Source organism: Aplidium turbinatum, chromosome 13 (assembly GCF_918807975.1).
Source record: "Aplidium turbinatum chromosome 13, kaAplTurb1.1, whole genome shotgun sequence".
Lineage (NCBI taxonomy): Eukaryota > Metazoa > Chordata > Ascidiacea > Aplousobranchia > Polyclinidae > Aplidium > Aplidium turbinatum.
Genome location: NC_137484.1, coordinates 14178066 through 14201874, shown reverse-complemented (window position 1 = coordinate 14201874; position 23809 = coordinate 14178066). Strand labels below are relative to the sequence as shown.

Here is a 23809-nt window from a genome sequence, read left to right as displayed (position 1 = left end):
AAAAATATTTTCCCGAAATATTTTTCGAAATTTTATTTTTGAATCATGTTCAGAATTAAATTTCCTTTCCAAGGGTGTTAATTTTGTGGTGGGGCAGACGAAGGAAACGCGAGCAGAATGGTTTAAAAATGGGGGAAATGTCTTACAAATTTAAAAATAAATAGAGAATTTAACGTTTATAGACGCCTTCAATTAGGCGCCTATAAAAATATTTTCCCGAAATATTTTTCGGAATTTTATTTTTGAATCGTGTTCAGAATTAAATTTCCTTTCCAGGGATGGCAAGCTCGTGGTGGGGCAGACGAAGGAAACGCGAGCAGAATGGTTTAAAAATGGGGTAAATGTCTTACAAATTTAAAAATAAATAGAGAATTTAACGTTTATAGACGCCTTCAATTAGGCGCCTATAAAAATATTTTCCCGAAATATTTTTCGGAATTTTATTTTTGAATCGTGTTCAGAATTAAATTTCCTTTCCAGGGGTGGCAAGCTCGTGGTGGGGCAGACGAAGGAAACGCGAGCAGAATGGTTTAAAAATGGGGAAATGTCTTACGTATTTAAAAATAAATAGAGATTTTAACGTTTGTAGACGCCTTCAATCAAGCGTCTATAAAAATATTTTCCCGAAATATTTTTCGGAATTTTATTTTTGAATCGTGTTCAGAATTAAATTTGCTTTCCAGGGATGGCAAGCTCGTGGTGGGGCAGACGAAGAAAACGCGAGCAGAATGGTTTAAAAATGGGGTAAATGTCTTACGTATTTAAAAATAAATAGAGTTTTTAACGTATATACACGCTTTCAATTAAGCGTCTATAAAAATATTTTCCCGATATATTTTTCGAAATTTTATTTTTGAATCGTGTTCTGAATTAAATTTCCTTTCCAGGGATGGCAAGCTCGTGGTGGGGCAGACGAAGGAAACGCGAGCAGAATGGTTTAAAAATGGGGTAAATGTCTTACGTATTTAAAAATAAATAGAGATTTTAACGTTTATAGACGCCTTCAATCAAGCGCCTATAAAAATATTTTCCCGAAATATTTTTCGGAATTTTATTTTTGAATCGTGTTCAGAATTAAATTTCCTTTCCAGGGATGGCAAGCTCGTGGTGGGGCAGACGAAGGAAACGCGAGCAGAATGGTTTAAAAATGGGGGAAATGTCTTACAAATTTAAAAATAAATAGAGATTTTAACGTTTATAGACGCCTTCAATTAGGCGCCTATAAAAATATTTTCCCGAAATATTTTTCGGAATTTTATTTTTGAATCATGTTCAGAATTAAATTTCCTTTCCAGGGATGGCAAGCTCGTGGTGGGGCAGACGAAGGAAACGCGAGCAGAATGGTTTAAAAATGGGGGAAATGTCTTACGTATTTAAAAATAAATAGAGATTTTAACGTTTATAGACGCCTTCAATCAAGCGCCTATAAAAATATTTTCCCGAAATATTTTTCGGAATTTTATTTTTGAATCGTGTTCAGAATTAAATTTGCTTTCCAGGGATGGCAAGCTCGTGGTGGGGCAGACGAAGGAAACGCGAGCAGAATGGTTTAAAAATGGGGGAAATGTCTTACGTATTTAAAAATAAATAGAGTTTTTAACGTATATACACGCCTTCAATTAAGCGTCTATAAAAATACTTTCCCGAAATATTTTTCGGAATTTTATTTTTGAATCGTGTTCAGAATTAAATTTGCTTTCCAGGGATGGCAAGCTTGTGGTGGGGCAGACGAAGGAAACGCGAGCAGAATGGTTTAAAAATGGGGTAAATGTCTTACGTATTTAAAAATAAATAGAGATTTTAACGTTTATAGACGCCTTCAATTAGGCGCCTATAAAAATATTTTCCCGAAATATTTTTCGGAATTTTATTTTTGAATCCTGTTCAGAATTAAATTTCCTTTCCAGGGATGGCAAGCTCGTGGTGGGGCAGACGAAGGAAACGCGAGCAGAATGGTTTAAAAATGGGGGAAATGTCTTACGTATTTACGAGTGGTGCCTGTTCTGATGCTATGAAGTCTAATACAGGGTCGAGTGGTGCCGGTCTTGTTGTTGTGAGGTCTGCTAAAAGGACGAGTAGTGCCGGTCCTGTTGTTGTGAGGTCTGGTACAGGGTCGAGTGGTGCCTGTTGTGGTGCTGTGATGTCTGCTTCCGGTACGAGTGGTGCCTGCTCTGGTGCTATGAAGTCTAATACAGGCTCGAGTTGTGCCGGTCCTGTTGTTGTGAGTACTGGTACAGGGTCGAGTGGTGCCTGTTCTGGTGCTTTGATGTCTGCTTCCGGTACGAGTGGTGCCTGCTCTGGTGCTATGAAGTCTAATACAGGGTCGAGTGGTGCCGGTCCTGTTGTTGTGAGGTCTGCTAAATGGACGAGTAGTGCCGGTCCTGTTGTTATGAGGTCTGGTACAGGGACGAGTGGTGCCTGTTCTGGTGGTATGAAATCTGACACATGTACGAGTGGTGCTGGTCCTGTTGTTGTGAGGTCTGCTAAAAGGACGAGTAGTGCCGGTCCTGTTGTTGTGAGGTCTGGTACAGAGACGAGTGGTGCCTGTTCTGGTGGTATGAAATCTGACACATGTACGAGTGGTGCCGGTCCTGTTGTTGTGAGGTCTGCTAACAGAACGAGTAGTGCCGGTCCTGTTGTTGTGAGGTCTGGTACAGGGTCGAGTGGTGCCTGTTCTGCTGCTGTGATGTCTGCTTCAGGTACGAGTGGTGCCTGTTCTCGTGCTATGAAGTCTAATACAGGGTCGAGTGGTGCCGGTCCTGTTGTTGTGAGTACTGGTACAGGGTCGAGTGGTGCCTGTTCTGGTGCTTTGATGTCTGCTTCCGGTACGAGTGGTGCCTGCTCTGGTGCTATGAAGTTTAATACAGGGTCGAGTGGTGCCGGTCCTGTTGTTGTGAGGTCTGCTACCAAGACGAGTGATGTCGGTCCTGGTGCTGTGATGTCTGCTTCCGGTACGAGTGGTGCCTGCTCTGGTGCTATGAAGTCTAATACAGGCTCGAGTGGTGCCGGTCCTGTTGTTGTGAGGTCTGCTACCAAGACGAGTGATGTCGGTCCTGGTGCTGTGATGTCAGCTTCCGGTACGAGTGGTGCCTATTCTGGTGCTGTTTTGAAGTCTGACACATGTACGAGTGGTGCTGGTCCTGTTGTTGTGAGGTCTGCTAATAGCATGAGTGGTGCCGGTCCTGGTGTTGGTGTTGGTGTAAGTTGGTGTAAGCTTGTTGGTGTAAGCAACAAACCCATTCAACATTTAAATGTCTTACCTCCAGTTTTCCAGCAGAAATCTGATTTGCTTTGTAACGTAAGTAAATCTGCCTCTCCAACTAATTCTGATGATTTACAATTGTCTGATAATATATCAAACTTACTTCTATCTAACTGCGACAACAATTTGGTAAAGACCGAAACTAATCACCTAAAAACCGAAACTGACAAAATAATCGAAATTGATGATCTAAAAGCAAAAGTTAATAATAATAAAAAAAAATTTATTGATGTGAAAGTCAAAGTTGATGAAACCTTAAATGAAATAGATAATAATTTAAAACCTGATGACAAAGCTGAAGATGATGTAGGCCTAAAAGTTGATCGCCAAAAAATATTTACTGATGTAAAAAACAAAAATAATGACCCAAACGGAGTAAATGATAATGAAGGTAGCATTTTTGGATGCTCCCAAAATCAGAAACCTTGGATTTCTGATGAAACATTGAAGGAGTTAGGGGATTTTAAAGAGCCAGTATCGCAAAAGCGTGAACGACGTTGTGAATTGGTTAACATAGCTAGTAAGTCGTTATTCCTCACGTTAGATGAATGGAAAGAAATGACTCCCAGTCGCACTGCGCATAGATTTTCATCTGGTTTATATCGCGATATTATATGCAAAAAAGTTAGAAAAATTTATGACAGATGTGTTTTTTGTTTCAGAAATCATTATTTGGTAGAACCAGCAGCAGTTGAATCTCTAAGTAGCGGCGATACAAAATTTTACAATGGCCATGCTAACATGTATTGCAAGCACTCGCGTTGTTGTGAATGCTCAGTAAAGGGGACCATTCGTATATTTTCGTACGTTGATAAAGTTGAAATAGTCGTAAGTGTGAAGGGGAAGCGTAGCCATGAATCGCATTGCGTTAAACGAAGGCCGGTCGCAGGAGAACAACGTAAATTACTTATGGAACAATTACAATGTAAACATCCTAGCGAAGTTGGCCGAAAGTTGGTAGATGACTTAACTGAAGATGAACTATTTTACGGAGCGTATAACTTTGCTCCTGCCTCGTCTGTTTTGAGAAATATAAAAAGTGAAGGTAAGCTTTGCAATAGATACTCAATATTGGATGTATAACATCAATCGCCTGAGATACGAGTTTGAAAAGAAAAATCGAACCTTTACAAGACAAATAACTACACATCCACCAGGAGTTATAATGTATTCAAATGCACAAGTGAAACTTTATCGGGATTTACGCCCCATTGATGCAGTTTATTTCGACGCAACTGGAAGTATAGTCAGAAAACAAGAAGGTGAAAAAGACTTTCAAATTTATTCGCTTTTAGTGAGAAGCCCATACACCGAGGGTCCAGCGCTCCCGGTGGCAACAAACATCGCAACAACTCATAATTCTGAGAGTTTACGGAGTTTTCTGGGAAAATTTTTAATGGACACTGTAAAAATTTGCGGAAAAGTAAAAAAGCCGGCATTGATGATGATTGACAGTTCCATGGCTATGTGGAATGCTGTATTAAGTGCTATGTGCAATGAGACAAGGTTAGATTATTACAACAGATGCTGGAGAGTAGTTACAGGCGAGGCAATAACGTACGACTTAGAAAAAACGTTCGTTCACAATTGCTTGAGTCATGCCATGCGTGCAGCTAAAGTTATGGCAAAAAAACATTACAAACATAAACAACACAGATTGACTGCAATGCATTGGATTTCGTTGTTATTTGCATGTACAACCCTGCGTGAACTGGACGAAATAATGGAAAGCATTATTTGGGTAACCAATTGCGAACGAACGTCTTTTCAAGTGGACTATCATTTTAGCAGACTGCATCAAGGCGTTAAACCTTACGAAACTAAATCAAAAGTAACAAATGAAATTGAAGAAACCGATGTAAACGACCTGACTGACCATTTTCATACCAGCATGCGTGAGGATCAAAAACAAGAATTGAAATCTCCATTTTACTTACGCTGCCATAACCGACTTGTCGCTTTTTTAGATTCTAATAACTTTTCGTATCACCTTAACCATTGCAATTCAAAGCTAAAGCACGAAAATGTTTATATGGACAAAACCTTTTGTTCCCAACTCATTCGAATTGTTTTAAGTCGAATTAGTACAACTTCGCAGCTAATTCTGGGAGACTTATCCCGGCATTCGTCTCATCATCAATGCCCAAATGATCAACTCTACTTTCGGTATTCCTCTTGGTTTAAAAATGTTATTTCTTCCGAATTAAGAAATATTTCTCGGGATAACTTAACTCAAGGAATCATTGAGCAGCATTTTTGGGATTTGAAACAAATTTATTTAAAAGGAAAGCGAGTTGTAAGTATCGATAATTTTGTGGAACAATATGAAAATGAAATCAGAGCTAGTGAAAAAATATACTCTGCACATTATATCCACCAAGGTTACAGAAAACCTCACATTTCTTCCAAAAACAAAAGCGACCAAACATTGAAAGATCAGTCAAACCATTGCACTAGTCTGGTAGTTTCTAAATTTAGAAAACCAAAAAAACGTCGTTCAACTGGGTTTTACACTAACAATGAATCAAAAAAGCATATTCGATACGGCAATGTCATAAGTGACTCCATGTCCACATCGGCTGTTTATAAAAACACTGCTTTTGCAACCTCTATGTGTGATGACAAACGGATAAATGACTTTTGGACTGCTATAAAAAAAGATTTCGAGTACATGAAGGAATTTTTAACAAAGGTGTGGCACGGTTTGGCAATAAATCGTAACTGTTTATCTGATACCGCTCTCGTAATAGACAAAAACCACGAAGTGTCTTGGCTAGACTTACTTACGGCGTGTAATAACCCCTGTAGGAAAATCAAGAGCGAATTGGAAAAGCACTATACAAATCCATCGGCCGTTGGTTGGCTAAGCAAACGTCTGGTAGACGCTTACATTTTGCTAAAAGTCAATGAACCGAGCAACATTAACGCCATAGGAGCTTTAGACTGCGATTCCACAAGCAAGCTTCTTCAAGGAACACCCGTAAAGTCAATAAAATTTTTCAAAACGGCCATGATAGAAAACGAGGACAAACTGCGACCCGTCGTTCTTCTGCCTTTCTTGTGCAATGGTCATTTTCGTTTGTTACATTTTTCCATCCAAAAGGAGTTGTTACATTGCTATGATTCATTAAACAATGGCATGTCCAGTGATGTTTCAAAGTTCTTTCGTGACGGCGTAGATTGTTTATTAAATGTCTTGGTTGATTACGGGCTATGTAAGGACGATTGTGCCGTAGACAATAAACACATCTTGATGCAACCAGACAACAATACTTGTGGAGTGGCCGTTTGCATGACAGCGGATATTCTTTGCAACAACAGCAATGAAAAGCTTAACCAAAGAAATTTGGATGTTGATTTTTTCACAACCTATCGACATTGGATGATATATTACATCGTTACAAACGCTATCAAACGCTATACAAACGCAAACGCTATCTGGAACTCCTAATAGCAATCTTCCTCCTGGCTTAGTAAATGTAGGTAACTTATAATGCATAATCTTATTGTTAACAGAAACGTAGAAGAAAAACTACTTAAAAACACGTTGAATGATATAAGAAGTAAATTTCCACTGGATTTGCAACATGACCCTGCCGAATTTTTTAGCGAATCGTCATTGCCATTGTTATTAGAGCGGTCTGATATAACATTGGCACTGGAATACGTCACGTATCACCAGTGTATTGAATGCGGTTCAAAAAGTGAGCTTCATAGAAATAACGAAAAAGTATTATTTCTACCAATGTACCACTGGATTTCAGAAAATAATCTTTTATCCTTATATCTAAAGAACTTGCTCGTTGACAACGAAATGTCACCATGTTGTAAATGTACAAGTGTGAACTGCACTACGAGTAAACAAATATTTAGTTTCCCCAAAGTTTTGGTTCTGTCTTTAGGTAGAAATACTGGTGTAATCAAATCCAAAAGATGTGTCACAGCAGATGAAACTTTTACTCTTGAGGATGCAAATGGCGTTGAATGTAATTACAAATTCGTAAGTGCCATTGCACATTTTGGTGAAGGGAAGGAAAACGGCCATTACATTTGTTATTGTCTAGAAGGAGCCAATGTAGTTTGGGAATTTAATGACAAAAAAGTTCGATGTATTTCGTTCTGCGAAATGACAAAGGTAATACAGGATCGCGGATACTTGTTTTTCTACGTAAAAGCTAAAGACTGAATACAGCAAAAGAATCCGCAGCATCCTACTCAGTGGTGCCGAAGTTAGTTGAGGATTGGGGGGGATAAATCAAAATTTTATCAAATTTTAGACAATTTTGAACATTGGGGGGGATGCATACTTTTATACACAATTTTAGTGGTTGTGGTAGGCCTATTAGGTTTATTAAACAATCACCGGACCTCGGTAAATTAGCTGCTAACAGCATAATACACAGACAAGAAATAGTGGAGATAAAAGCGCTACCTGTGCTCTTGTGAATGACTGCTGCAAGATTAAGAAACAAGCAAAGAAAAATTGGTACCTCCAGCTGGATTCGAAGCTATGACCTTCCAATGAATACTTAGTTTTTCCAAAAAAAACAACAGAAGTTATAGGCTACTTTTCTTTTTACCCTCTCCTTCACTAGAATCACTACACTTAGTGCGCTATAGGACAAAGTCACTAGTCAGGAGACTGAAAACAATCGAAGCTACAGAAGAACATTTGCAAATTTATGACAAAAATGCTAACTTTCAAACACATCACAAGAACTTGTTACAACCAAATTGCGTTTTACGGTAGTGCTCATTGAAAATACATTAGCACTGTCATTTATGCTGATGTCATTAAGAATATTTTGGTCAATGTTGCAAACAATGCTAACATTTAACCTTTCCTGTCCCAAAGTATTTCTCAGTCAGGTTTTCAATCTACGAAGATTGGAAAACGACCTCTCACAAGCAGCAAAGCTTACCGGGCAAAAAGAGGTTCTTAATCAGCTGGAGTATTTGAGAATAGAGAGGTTTTTTTCAACTCGGACAATGCCTGGTAAGCTCTTTTGGCATCGTACAGAGATTTTGGTGCTGTTGCCTTGCTGAATGAATCAATTTGATAACTCATCGATTGTCTATTCAGCTCTGGATAATTTTTGACCATTTCAGGAACTAAGCCGGTCTTGAAAAATCGTGCAAGTTCTTTATACTTTGCCAAATCAGAATTCAGGCTACTTTCAAACCTCTCGGTCAGTTCAGACATAACTCTGTCCATGAACTGATTGTAAAGTATTTTATAACTTAATGCAGTTGAGTGTCTGCAGTAGCTGCCATCGAGCCTCCACCCAATCTTTCAGGGACTCTTCTTTGCAGTGGTGCTTGCAAATAAAATTAGCAGCAAATTTTTCCGGAATACCTTCAATGAAGGTCCTTCATTGTCTAGCGTCAAATCCAAGACAATTAGAACTGTGATTAAACAACAATAAAAGAAAAACAACAGCAATTCGAGATGCTTACAAACAACTAAATCGAAGTACAACTTCATAGCAACTAATTTTTTCTGAATTATTGGGGGGGATGCTGCCAAAATATTGGGGAGGATATATCCCCCCCTACTTCGGCACCACTGATCCTACTCGATTTGCTGAACAAATGTTTAGAAGTTTATGTTGTGCTCAGAGAATACAAATTATTCTTCATTAACTGATACCTACTACATAGCCGAGTGGTGAGGTCGGCTGCATAGCCGAGTGGTGAGAACTTGGAAAGGCAATCGAAAGAGCACCGGGTTCGACACCGTTCAAGAGCATGCGGGTGTGTCTTTGGCAGGACACTTAAAGGCATGCCTGAAAGTGGACACGAAGATTGGCTTCATTGCTTTCGTGTCCACTTAATCCAAATCTTCAACCACCAGGTGTAAGTCTGGATACGACAAACAAACCTAGTGATTTCTAAATCAAATCATTGTAGATGCAGTAATCTATTAAAACTTTAAAAAATACCCATTCGAAATGTATAGCCTATAATCGCTTTCTAGAGAAATTTAAGTTTTCAAATTAGGATCTCTTCAATTTACACATCATTTTGTCAAATTCTGAAAAGTTCAATATTGATAAAGCATTAACTATTCTGTACAATTTTTTTGCACTACTCAAGATGTGCTGTATAAGCAGGTGTAATATGGCTACTGGCGACAGGTCCTGCGTTAACAAAAAACCTAACGACCGTATAAGGTTGCCTCAAAGGTGCGGTGGGAAAACCTTACAACAATACAGAACTTAATAAACAAATCTAACACAAGGAATTTATTTTGTACAGGTCTTTTCCATTATTTTCTGTAATTTCCAATTTTTCAACTATCTTTTATAAACGCTTAATTGAAGGCTTGTCAAAACGTCAAAATCCTTATTTAATTTTAAATACGTAAGATATTTCCACCAATTTTAAATCATTCTGCTCGCGTTTCCTTCGTCTGCCCCACCACGAGCTTGCCACCCCTGGAAAGGAAATTTAATTCTGAACACGATTCAAAAATAAAATTCCAAAAAATTGTTCGGGAAAATATTTTTATAGACGCCTAATTGAAGGCGTCTATAAACGTTAAAATCTCTATTTATTTTTAAATACGTAAGACATTTACCCCATTTTTAAACCATTCTGCTCGCGTTTCCTTCGTCTGCTCCACCACGAGCTTGCCACCCTTGGAAAGGAAATTTAATTCTGAACAGGATTCAAAAATAAAATTCCGAAACATATTTCGGGAAAATATTTTTATAGACGCTCAATTGAAGGCGTCTATAAACGTTAAAATCTCTATTTATTTTTAAATACGTAAGACATTTCTTCCATATTTAAACCATTCTGCTTGCGTTTCCTTCGTCTGCCCCACCACGAGCTTGCCATCCCTGGAAAGCAAATTTAATTCTGTACACGATTCAAAAATAAAATTCCGAAAAATATTTCGGGAAAATATTTTTATAGGCGCCTAATTGAAGGCGTCTTTTAAAGTTGAAATCTCTATTTGTTTTTAAATACATAAGACATTTCCACCAATTTTTAAACCATTCTGCTCGCGTTTCCTTCGTCTGCCCCACCACGAGCTTGCCACCCCTGGAAAGGAAATTTAATTCAGAACACGAGTCAAAAATAAAATTCCGAAAAATATTTCGGGAAAATATTTTTATAGACGCCTAATTGAAGGCGTTTATCAACGTTAAAATCTCTATTTATTTTTAAATACGTAAGACATTTACCACATTTTTAAACTATTCTGCTAGCGTTTCCTTCGTCTGCCCCACCACGAAATTGATACCCCTGGAAAGGAAATTTAATTCTGAACACGATTCAAAAATAAAATTCCGAAAAATATTTCGGGAAAATATTTTTATAGACGCCTAATTGAAGGCGTCTATAAACGTTAAAATCTCTATTTATTTTTAAATACGTAAGACATTTACCCCATTTTTAAACCATTCTGCTCGCGTTTCCTTCGTTTGCCCCACCACGAGCTTGCCACCCCTAGAAAGGAAATTTAATTCTGAACACGATTCAAAAATAAAATTCCGAAAAATATTTCGGGAAAATATTTTTATAGACGCCTAATTGAAGACGTCTATAAACGTTAAAATCTCTATTTATTTTTAAATACGTAAGACATTTACCCCATTTTTAAACCATTCTGCTCGCGTTTCCTTCGTTTGCCCCACCACGAGCTTGCCACCCCTAGAAAGGAAATTTAATTCTGAACACGATTCAAAAATAAAATTCCGAAAAAATATTTCGGGAAAATATTTTTATAGACGCTCAATTGAAGGCCTCTATAAACGTTAAAATCTCTATTTATTTTTAAATACGCAAGACATTTCTTTCACTTTTAAACCATTCTGCTCGCGTTTCCTTCGTCTGCCCCACCACGAGCTTGCCATCCCTGGAAAGGAAATTTAATTCTGAACACGATTCAAAAATAAAATTCCGAAAAATATTTCGGGAAGATATTTTTATAGACGCCTATTTGAAGGCGTCTTTTAACGTTGAAATGTTTATTTGTTTTTAAATACGTAAGACATTTACCCCATTTTTAAACCATTCTGCTCGCGTTTCCTTCGTCTGCCCCACCACGAGCTTGCCACCCTGGAAAGGAAATTTAATTCAGAACATGATTCAAAAATAAAATTCCGAAAAATATTTCGGGAAAATATTTTTATAGACGCCTAATTGAAGGCGTCTATAAACGTTAAAATCTCTATTTATTTTTAAATACGTAAGACATTTACCCCATTTTTAAACCATTCTGCTCGCGTTTCCTTCGTCTGCCCCACCACGAGCTTGCCATCCCTGGAAAGCAAATTTAATTCTGAACACGATTCAAAAATAAAATTCCGAAAAATATATCGGGAAAGTATTTTTATAGACGCCTAATTGAAGGCGTCTATAAACGTTAAAATCTCTATTTGTTTTTAAATACGTAAGATATTTACCCCATTTTTAAACCATTCTGCTCGCGTTTCCTTCGTCTGGCCCCCCAACAAAATTGACACCCCTGGAAAGGAAATTTAATTCTGAACACGATTCAAAAATAAAATTCCGAAAAATATATCGGGAAAGTATTTTTATAGACGCCTAATTGAAGGCGTCTATAAACGTTAAAATCTCTATTTGTTTTTAAATACGTAAGACATTTCCCCCATTTTTAAATCATTCTGCTCGCGTTTCCTTCGTCTGCCCCACCACGAGCTTGCCACCCCTGGAAAGGAAATTTAATTCTGAACACGATTCAAAAATAAAATTCCGAAACATATTTCGGGAAAATATTTTTATAGACGCTCAATTGAAGGCGTCTACAAACGTTAAAAACTCTATTTATTTTTAAATACGTAAGACATTTCTTCCATTTTTAAACCATTCTGCTCGCGTTTCCTTCGTCTGCCCCACCACGAGCTTGCCATCCCTGAAAAGGAAATTTAATTCTGAACACGATTCAAAAATAAAATTCCGAAAAATATATCGGGAAAATATTTTTATAGACGCCTAATTGAAGGCGTCTTTTAACGTTGAAATCTCTATTTGTTTTTAAATACGTAAGACATTTACCACATTTTTAAACCATTCTGCTCGCGTTTCCTTCGTCTGCCCCACCACGAGCTTGCCACCCCTGGAAAGCAAATTTAATTCTGAACACGATTCAAAAATAAAATTCCGAAAAATATTTCGGGAAAATATTTTTATAGACGCTCAATTGAAGGCGTCTACAAACGTTAAAATCTCTATTTATTTTTAAATACGCAAGACCCTTCTTCCATTTTTAAACCATTCTGCTCGCGTTTCCTTCGTCTGCCCCACCACGAGCTTGCCATCCCTGGAAAGGAAATTTAATTCTGAACACGATTCAAAAATAAAATTCCGAAAAATATATCGGGAAAATATTTTTATAGACGCCTAATTGAAGGCGTCTTTTAACGTTGAAATGTCTATTTGTTTTTAAATACGTAAGACATTTACCCCATTTTTAAACCATTCTGCTCGCGTTTCCTTCGTCTGCCCCACCACGAGCTTGCCACCCCTGGAAAGGAAATTTAATTCTGAACACGATTCAAAAATAAAATTCCGAAAAATATTTCGGGAAAATATTTTTATAGACGCCTAATTGAAGGCGTCTATAAACTTTAAAATCTCTATTTATTTTTAAATACGTAAGACATTTCCCCCATTTTTAAACCATTCTGCTCGCGTTTCCTTCGTCTGCCCCACCACGAGCTTGCCATCCCTGGAAAGGAAATTTAATTCTGAACAGGATTCAAAAATAAAATTCCGAAAAATATTTCGGGAAAATATTTTTATAGACGCCTAATTGAAGGCGTCTATAAACGTTAAAATCTCTATTTATTTTTAAATACACAAAAAATTTCTTCCATTTTTAAACCATTCTGCTCGCGTTTCCTTCGTCTGCCCCACCACAAAATTGACACCCCTGGAAAGGAAATTTAATTCTGAACATGATTCAAAACTAAAATTTCGAAAAATATTTCGGGAAAGTTTTTTTATAGTTGTTTTTGTGATGCTTACTTTTCTTGCCATATCACATATAGCAGTCTTAATAGATACGATTTTTTGTCTAACTTTTCGCAATTGCAGTTGCTTTATCTTTGACAAGTCGAGTTTTTTATTTAAATTTCTGTGTTCACTGTTCATTTGGCTATGGAAAAAATATAAGATTTGCTTTGATGTGGTAACGAGAAGTGATTTTATCAGCTTCCAAGTGTTGCTACTTTCATCGCATTGTTTATCGCGCAAATTTTTACGGATCATTTTTTTAGGCGGATCGCGCAGAATTATTCTGCCAGAATAACGGTGGTCTCATTTCGTACCCTGAAGAAATCGAGAAAAAAAATTAAAAAAGCCAAAATAGCACAAAGGTCGGAGTTTCCACTTAACCCTAACTTTAAAATTTTTGCGAAAACTCCGATTAGCGACTTCGGCTTTGTTGCAATCAGCGACTTCGGCTTTGTTGCAATCAGCGACTTCGGCTTTGTGCTAGTTTTTCTCTCGATCTGTTCAGGGTACAAAATGAGGGTACGAATTGTTCAGGGTACGAATTAGGTTGCACCCGTCTTGGGAGTTGACTTTTAAGAAAAGAAAGTCGGTGGCATCTATATTAGACAAGCCTGATTTTGTTTGATAATGTCCACCTTGCTCTTGCAGGCACCAGGCAAATAATTTGGGCTGATCGCACAGACATTGCTGACATATTAATTTTTATCCCATCAGTTGAATCCATATTGATTTGCTACACCATCTTTGTTTAAGCTCTTACTATTTCTCACTGTTGTCTCATGTTTCGGATGTTTAACATCATTCCCTTCAATTACGTAATTCTGTTTGAATAAACTTAGCGGGTTTGTCACTTGTCAGAAAACATTTCTGCCCTTTTCTTAGTTTAGCCATGCATAGATAACTTAATTTGACTGTTAAAATAATTTTGTTAGCAATACTATCGGTTATTTGACCTCCTTTTGAATATGTTGTTTATTAAGTATTGAAGCTATTCATCTATGAAAAGATACAAATCTTTGCTTCAATGCTTTATTGGCCATACTAGTTGCAATAAGCCTTGGAAACACTGCTTCTGCGATTACCCTTTGTAAACTATACACAGTGCAAACTGCTGAGGGTAAATAAGTTAGTACTATTACAGTATGCGATAATCAGACTGTAAGTATTAGTAATCTATCTATTAGACCACAGCTAGGTGAGTTTACTGATCACTGTTTTTTTCTAAAACCGAGCCGTAGACGGGTACCTTTAAATAGTATCAAACCATAATCTAAAAAACTGATCTGTAAAAAATAAAAAATCTAAAAAGTAAGTAATATTTTATAAACAAAGCCTCTTTTTCCTTGCGTTTTAGTCATTTTTAGTTTACTTAAAATACTAATATGCTTTGGCTCCTTTTGAGGCTACATGCAAAAAAATTAGCTTGTTTTTGGGCAGGTTTAAATTTTGGGAACTTATTTTGGCTAAAAAATATTTTTAGAGTCTGGCAACACTGAAAACGAACCAGTCAAGCGGAACGGAGTGAGAAGAGTGAATTCTCAGTGAAAACTGAACACACAGACACAGAGAGAAAACTTTTATTTTATTTGTTGCGAGAGTAGTAGGGTGCAATTATAAACAACATGAAAAAAATGGCACCATAACAATCTACCTAGATTTCACAATAGACTGGAAGCAGCGAAAGATTGTATCAGTGATCGAGTCAGCTGCTAAACTAGAAAATGAAAGCCCAAGGTACAATGTAGGTCTACCGTACGTCTACCCTCTACAGCTTGTAACAAGGGCGACTAAACTTTACTACACATAATAGAATATTTAAAAAATGACAAGTTTTCCACAATACACAGAACTTAGTAAAGTGAACAGGAAGCGCAAAGAGAACCATAATATGTATTTCTCAGCCTGCTCTTTCGTCGTCTTCGTGTGAGCCTCTGGGGCCGGGGGTCTACCTTCTTACCACCCCAGGTTCACAATGTTCCCGGACTACACTGGAAGACTACTAGAGAGTAGGCAGTCTGTGGTTGCCCCTTGTTGTAGGCCATGATGTCTCATAAAATACTCAAATTTTGTTTTTAATGAAATAAATAAATAAACCAAGTACGGTAGTCAAACACCGTTTAACCTGTTACCGTAACTACCGTACAATGAATATGCCTAATAAGTTTCTGACGACATGTTATTTTTCAATGAAAGCTATCGTAGTTAGTCTATAACTGTCCATGCACTCAAGATACATTTTTAAGAATGAAGTAGTTAGAAAGTAGAAACATGTTTAGGTTAACAACCAGTGTTTTCGTTAGTTTACAAAAAACTCTTTTTGTGAGTGGCAAGTATTCTACGCTAATTGATCTGTAGTAGTTGGATGCAGAGATGGAACTTTCAGATTATGTGAGCCTATTCTTTCTAATATGAACGAGGTCTGCAGGTACCATAGCTTACATAATTCATAATCTGCAAAGTCACACTAATAATGATGGTAGGTTGAAACAAATATATTCTGTGTTTAGTGATAAGTGTCAAATACACAACAGACTAGATTTGTTTCTAGATTATGTTTGTAAAACCATTTCGAACAAAGTCTAATGTTCCAATACGTGGGTCTGACAGGAAACGCTTACGATTATCTGTTGAGCAAGCATTTCAAAATTACAAATTTGAAGATTCTTTGACAGCAATTGTTCCCAACAAAGAAGAAATCAATGTGATAAAAATTCACACTCATCAGTAAGTTTTGTTTAGACATAGGTCAAGTTATTTGTATTGTATATGGAATGACTAAAAGACTTTACAAAGGACCAAATTCTTGTTCCCATTATTTTTATTTGTTTTATTTGCATTACAGGGGAGGAAATGTCATTATATATTCAATTGGAAAGAATCCACTTTTCTTTATGCACAAAAAGCTTTTTCCAACCTTGTACTTTTTATGGCAATTCCCACTTCTTGTGCCTTTAATAACTACTCAAACACCTGTTATTAGCAAACTTGCAAATGGTGCCGGTAAGTTCAATTTTGAATTGTATCACTGACTTCAAGTCACTGGCCGAACTTTTTACTCATTTTTGATGCCAGTCTGGATCTGATCTGTACTTACCATGTAGGTTACTTTATGTTGTTGCAAAATAAAACATGATTATTGTAATAACTCGGGTAAGCAGATGAACAAAGTTTCCAATTTCTTTTAAATGTTACAAACTTTTAGCTTAAAATTGAAAAATTATTGCTTTAATTTGAAGTTGTGTAAATCTGCTTTTTCATGTAGATTTAATGCTCCCTGGTGTCATTTTACCAAAAGATGGAAACCTGCCGGATTTTGACGTGGGAGCCATTGTTGCTGTAAATACAGAGGAAAACCTGTCAGCTGTAGCTGTGGGAACAGCACTGATGTCTTCATATAAAATAATGCACAGCCCAGGTTGACTGTTTTAGAAAACTAGACTGATATTTTTGCATATACTGTTTCCAACTGCAAAAGCATTTGTATAGTTATAGCACAAGCACTGCACACTTGTATGCACATTGCACAGATACTAATACTATGTAATAATACAAACATTCTGCAACCAAGTTTTTGTTTGTTTATAAATCTTACTATTAATTGAAGTTTTATCAATGCTTCAATAGAGCTGAAGGTCTGTGTGGTTCGATGACGAGTTGAAAGACTGGTTCTTTTCCTGCAGTCTTTTAAATATAATCCAGGAAACACCTTCAATCATGAGTGATAAAGGATAGGCTTGTCTGTCACAGAAACTCAAATGACAAAGAAAGCATATTTCCAAATAGATTGTCCATAGCTTCAAGATGGCTAATGCTTATAAACTGTTATGCAACATATTTTTCTATTCTTCCCAACATGCTTCAATCTATTAGACACTGACTCCACCAAAATATGCAATGTCTCTATCGGCTGTGTGGCCATTTTTGTTTCAATGATCGTTTCCATGTTATAATACCAATTATTGCAATTCAATGTACTATTACGTATTTCTATTCTCATAGCAAGGTAAATAAGATCATGCACCAACAGGTGATATGGGTGAATGCTGAAGACTAAAATTCTGACAGCATTACGTATATGCCTATATAATGTTAGAAAAGCGAAATCATATTTTCCAACTATGCAGTAGAATTTAACTGTTTAATTGTTTTAGGCAGGCAGGGGAAAGCGGTTGAAATTGTTCACGTATTTGGAGATCACTTGTGGGGAGTCGGTGAGCGTCATCAACCTCCTAAACTCGATGATTCCTGTTTAACATCTTCTTTGAAAGATAGCCATGATAAAACTTTTGTTGAAAGTGTTGATGATAATATTGTGTCACAATCAAAGAGCTCCCCGATGAAAGAAGTACAAAATTCTTCCACTGCTCATAGCTCGCCAGCAGATCAATCTCCAATGAAGTTGGACGAAGCTGATACAAGCAATGCAACCAACAGTTCAACTGAATTCGAAAGTGAAAGTGCAATAGAATCCCAAGTGCCGACTGAATCTCTACTGGAGCCAGTCGAAGAGTTAGCTGTTAGCAGTGCGAAAATGGATGATCTTTTGCATAAATGTTGTTTAACAGCCCTCAAAACCAAATTAAAAGACGCTGAACTGCCTATATTAACCGGCACATTTTACAGGTAATACTGTAGTAACATTTATATTTGAATGTCTAATGGGTGTTTATATTTTAATTAATATTAAGACTGTCTGACTACCTGATGAAAATTCTATCTATCTAATTTAGCTATCTGACTCCAATAAACTCTTTCCACTTAATCGTTACTCTAATTACACTTTTAAGTTATCAGAAGGTATTCATAATTTTGTAGCTTAAATGAATGAATTTAAACGTTATAGGATAGTGAAACAATATCACAAATTATTACATTTTAACAGTCGTCCAAATTGTTACGTAAAACTACACAATCAATTTAATGTTTTCTGAGCTGAGCTGGTCTGTCGCCAAATGCGAACACACCATTTTATTGTCTGCACCCTTTTTCCTATTTCGGGAGCAGGTTGCATGGAAAATTGCAGAATCTATAGTAAAATAATATTAGGTTAAACTAGTTCGCTATAGTTAAAGAACGGGAAACTTATTTGACGCAATAGTGGATCGCTACATTTTTATTGATTCCCAAGACATGGAGTAAAATGAATTTCTGTTCTATTGCTTTGTGTCGTTAATTTATATCTATCCAACTTGTAGACATTGATTCAATGTAATAAGATGTTAACTGGATGCATGTTTTCATTACTTTTTTTCAGAATGAAAGTGCTTGCTTGTTGTCCCCCTGGAACGTTTTTAGACATCAAGAAGACAAAGTTTAAGAAACTCAACAAGTAAAGTTTTCTAGTTATATGATTTCACAACTGCTCATACTTGTAGTATTTTTTTTACAAAGAATTAAAAAAAGGTAATTTAACTCTGAAGGCGTGAGTAATTTGCTTGTTTAACTTAGACGTAATTTATAGCACTGAAGATGAAGACAGTGTAGTTTTCGAAACGTTTGCTGTACATTAGTTTAGTGTCATATCTACATTTTGGGCTCTTTATTTTTTGATTGGATTAACCAGGCGTTCCAACCAATTTGCTCATAACTTAAATATATTTTGAAACTTGAGTTTAGCTTTTACATTTTCTCCTAATTCTTTTCTTCTTGGGTGGCGTTTAGTTTGTGAAATTCTACCTCTGGAGGAATGCATTCCAGAAGAATACAATTACTTTCCATTTTGTGTAGGTTCTTAAAGTCCCTTGAAGAAAGTAGCATTTTAAAAGTGAAAGAGTTAACGAAGGGAAACGACCACATTATATCCGTCAACCGAACCCACGAAGAGTAAGTCACATCTCCCATTGTCTGAGACATCAACGTATCTTCTCCTTTTCTATTCTCTGTTGTTAGACTGATTTAGTCTTGGTAATAACTTATTGCATGAAAACTTTGGTACTTCTTTCCTGCGAAAATATTGCTAGGCAATGATGCATTCTGATCGTGTTAGCTGCAATGCATAAAATATATTGTGAGGTCAATTTATTAAAACAAATTTTTGAAACGCTCTTATTAAGGTCCGGACCCACATAGATTTATTCACGATTACCGTCATGTTTTAGTTCAAACTAGGATGCAGGAATCTTAATAAATATATAAGTAAGAATTCAAAAATTTTCACTCCGTCCTTACGAAGCTCTTGCGATTCACGAAGTGTTTATCAAAGGATGACCACAGAGGTTAAATAATTTATCGCTCTTTTACTATTTCAAGTAAAATGCGAAATGTACCACGACTTTATTTTGATTGTTTAGTTTTTATTGGACTCAGTGTCATAAGAACTCAAAAACTAACTTAAAATTTGTTATGTTGTAGATTAATATCATTTAAACCGGAAGTAATACCTGATGCACTTTCTGAAAAGGCGGCGTCGAATACTGAAAGTCAATTTGGAGTAATCACTCAAAAGCAATATGAAGCTCCAGAGATTTCGATTTTATACGGCGTCAACTCTAATACGCTGCCATTGTTTAGTGCCCTTGGATATTCAAAAGTAAGATGAATGGCACTTGCTCACCATTGAAATTTTGTATGCACAGATTTGAAAACGAGAACGTGTTTTGACCGTTTGAGGTATAAATGACAACCATAGCCGCAAGAGAATAAAATATTTTGGAAGTGCAAAAAAAAAATTTTCCCAAATTTTGTCTTTGCAGATAGCCTATATTTCCAATAACGCAACAATGTAGGCTACAACTTTTTACAATTTATCCAAACAACGATATATTTTTGCCCAAATTTGCCATGTTTTTTCTAGCGAGAAGCGACCGCCCCCTGCACTCCCATCTGCTACGGCTAAGAATTGAAAACGCGAAAGAAGTCGATTTTTTTACCTACAAACTTCTTTTTTCATTGCATCAAGGGAGCCACAATGACGTCCGGGGAGGTCCGTAAACTGGTCACTCACTACGTTCAGAGTTCTGATCTAGCTCAAGGGAAAAACGTGACAGTCGATCCGATCCTTCACGATACCTTGTGCAGCAAAGCTGAAGTTGACGTTACCTCGATGACTTGGGAACAGATCTTCAATAGGTGAAGTACGCGTGACTACTGTCTCTTTGTAGACGTTTAATCAATGCAAAAATGATTGATTTATCGGCCGGGTAAGGTTGTCATATGTAAAGGCGTCATTTATAAAGTAACTTGTTACAGGCTTCTGTCAAAGATGCAAATTCATCACCAGCTTAAGCTAGAAGGGGCCGCTCCTATCATTAGAAAGGGAAATCCTTGTAATATCGAAATAAGTACTCAGCAAAGAAGCGGAAATAAAAAGGTAAATTACGATTCCTAGCTATGCATGACGTTCTGGTGTGCCGTAGGCTACATCAGCGGTTCTCAACCTGTGGTCCGCGGATCACTAGTGGTCCGCGGGCATGTGCCTGGTGGTCCCCGAGCAAAGTTTGAAATCGTTGTTTTTTAACCCTTTGCATAAAAGTTGTTAATTTTATCAAGGCTCATCCACTAAATTGTCGTCTCTTTGCTTCATTATGTTCGAATAAGGATCTTGATCATGAACAGCTACTGATGCATACTCAAGTTTGCTGGTTATCAAGGGGAAAACAGACTGTTTCCCCTTGATACGTGATGCTGAGAGAGAGTTTCTTGGAGAAAAAAATCCAAGCTTGTTGCTCATTTCAACGATAGCTTTTGGGTTGCTGTTCTGGCTTATTTGGCTGACATTTTTGAACAACTGAATCAACTTAGTTCATCGCTGTAAGGAAAGCAGACAAATTTAATTACCCTCAGTGATAAAGTGTCTGCTTTTAAGAAAAACTTTATCTTTGGAGGACAAGATTATTGCAGGGCAACTTTGACATGTTTGATCAATTGTACGAATTCACTGAGAAACCAGAAACTGCTGAAATCAATAAACAACTGTTGATGAATTTTATTTCTGACCGCACTCAGTCACTGCAGGATCATACTTTGGTGATTTAAACGTTTAGAGTTTTTCATGGGTTTCCAGTCCGTGAACTGACCAGTGACACTACTTTGAATATGTTGCATCCATACGAGAGTGAGCTTGATAAAATTTTGGATAGGCTAAAAGCTTCACACGAGTATCCACAACTGTCTCAGAAAGCTTTGAAAATAATTTTACCTTTTGCAACATCTTATCTTTGTGAGTGTGGATTTTCTGCATTGGTTACGATAAAAACAAAGTATTGTTCTCGACTTGAAGTCGAAGATGAACTCCGATTGAGTCTTTTAAGCATTACACCTCGTTTGGATATGCTGTGCTCAAATGTGCAAGCTCAAGGCTTGCACCAATGTAGCAATCTTTCTAATACTAACTACTGTTTATGACTTAGCAAGCAATAAGTGACATTTGTTCGTTACAATGGGAGGAGGAAGGGGAGGGAAGTAGTGGTCCGTGACTGAGACACAATTTTTTTAAGTGGTCCTTGAATCTCAAAAGGTTGAGAACCGCTGGGCTACATGAAGTAAGGCTGTTGCAATATATTTTCAAATGTTTCACTTTGTATGCCTAGCCTTTATTTAAAATATAGATAACTTTACAATCCAAGTGTGCTTTAGGTTACTCTGGTCAAAAACTTGGAAAGTTTCTTGATTGTTCCACAACAGTTTGCAGCTACCATTCGAAAAATAGCCCAGGCTAGTACATCCGTCACCGTCATCCCTGGTTCGAAACCCACCCAGCCGATGTATCAGGTAAACGAAACTTTTAAGGTAGCATTGAGTATCGTCAGCTGCTTACCTTTTGCTTTAAGGAGCTAACAAACAAAAAATCTCTGTTGTTAATTAGGCTGATCTCGGATGGCGGTCAAACGTCAGTAAATTACGATTTTTGATCGTCGACACCCGTCTAATCGTCCTGTCCGTTAGGCTTTTTCGAGGCGTCGTTGGGCTTGAGAGAGGCGTTGGGCTTTTTCGCTCAACCCTGCAACAATAAAGAATGGCACTTTCTTGTGTCTGGTGCTGAGAAACAGACCACAAACCTTATCATTAACGATGACACCATATTCAACCCCACTTGACGGAACGGAAGGTTTGCGATTCTTAGATGACAGAAGCAGACTGCTTGCGTTCTTGTTATCTTTAGGTATAATTTAGGAAACGTCGTGAATCTGAGATGATAAAATAATAACCCCTTGGCACCAGAAGCTCAAACAAATAGCAGTTTTTCGTTCTTTAAATGAGCAGTTTTTTTTTCCAGCGATGGGGATTCTTTAAGCCTATTCAAGTCGTGTGAAACGAAGCCATTAGTTTATTGTGGGTGGTGTTCATGGTTGCTGTTTTAAACTCTGCTTAAGCGTAGGCTAATGTATGTAACCTTGTCTTTGTCACGCTTTACATTTCAGGTTTTAATTCAAGGCAATCAAGTTTTCACTGTAGAAAACCTTTTAACGGGCGATTCGTACAAAGTTCCACGCAAGCACTTGAAAGGACTTGAACTTGCTCCAAAAGCAAAAAGAAAACAAAGAAAATAATTGTTGTGTTTGTAGAAGCATTCACTTTCGCCTGGCATAAAAGTAACAGGCATGCGATAATAAAAGTCATTCATTGTTTCAGTTTTCATGATGGTTTTGTACTGCTTGGACGTCTTGCGGTCTATATTCATATTAAATTTAGGCAGATTGCTTGCACAAGAAAACAATTGTTTTTTCAAATTTGTTTTCAAAAAGGGGCTCAAAAAATGATTTACTTCCTCAGTCTGACCTCCCTTGTTTTTTTGTTAATATTATTTAAAAAAGCATAACTTTGTAAGAAAAATGCCGGCTTTGTGCTGTTTACGCGAATGCACAAACTACCTTTGTTTAATTGAAAAACACCTGCTTACTAATAACAACACGCAAGTCATATTGTGTAAGATTAGCCATACTCAACTTGCATTGGCGATAATTTTTTAGCTTGCAGCAACTAGTTTGGATAAATTTTGTAGTGAAAACAAAATAAATGTGATACACCACTCGGGGTCGCATATAATGTTTTATGTAAACGAGATAGTTAGCTTACTCAACCCAATGAACCATGTGTGTTAAGGGTAGGTTTCTTAGTGGGAGGGGGAAGCGTTCGATATAACTTGACTTTTTTTTTATCAAGAGTAGCCTAATGCAACTTTATAGTCTGACAAAGATTTAAGGTAGCCGAGGCTATCTGTTGGTGAAATATAAACTCTCACGATCTTTGCGTATATCATTGTAGCCTACTTGTGGATTGAATTATTAGATAGCCTACGTGAATATAAAAAGCATGATGGTAGGCTGAAACGAATAGGCAAAAACTAATTATTTGATTAACAGGCAATATCCTCAGATTAAAGCCAAAATCGAACGTCTCTGAAACTTTAAATACCGTATCGAATATGGTAGGACTTCAGACAAAAATTATCGCACTCCGAACATATATAACGATAAAGAAGGTCTACCTTACAGGGCCGTGTGAGAACCATCTCGCCCCCTCTCTCCGAAATTCACTAGTGGACCTCCACTTTTTAGTAAAGGTGCCTAAAATGTTTTTCAAACCGTAGGTTGTGAATTCGAATCAACAACATCAGAC

At 37.0% G+C, this 23809-nt stretch overlaps 1 protein-coding gene across 1 annotated transcript; it reads left to right on the top strand.

The window, feature by feature from the left end:
* Nucleotides 1-15766: 15766 nt before the first annotated feature.
* On the top strand, nucleotides 15767-22821 carry LOC145782189 (eukaryotic translation initiation factor 2D-like). Its single transcript, XM_082593957.1, has 11 exons — nucleotides 15767-15976; nucleotides 16095-16252; nucleotides 16515-16667; nucleotides 17404-17875; nucleotides 18507-18581; nucleotides 18980-19075; nucleotides 19604-19781; nucleotides 20151-20320; nucleotides 20441-20561; nucleotides 21827-21961; nucleotides 22612-22821. Exons 1-11 carry the CDS (start codon nucleotides 15804-15806, stop codon nucleotides 22738-22740), a joined length of 1860 nt encoding a protein of 619 aa, XP_082450083.1. The 5' UTR covers nucleotides 15767-15803; the 3' UTR covers nucleotides 22741-22821.
* The last annotated feature ends 988 nt before the right edge of the window (nucleotides 22822-23809 follow it).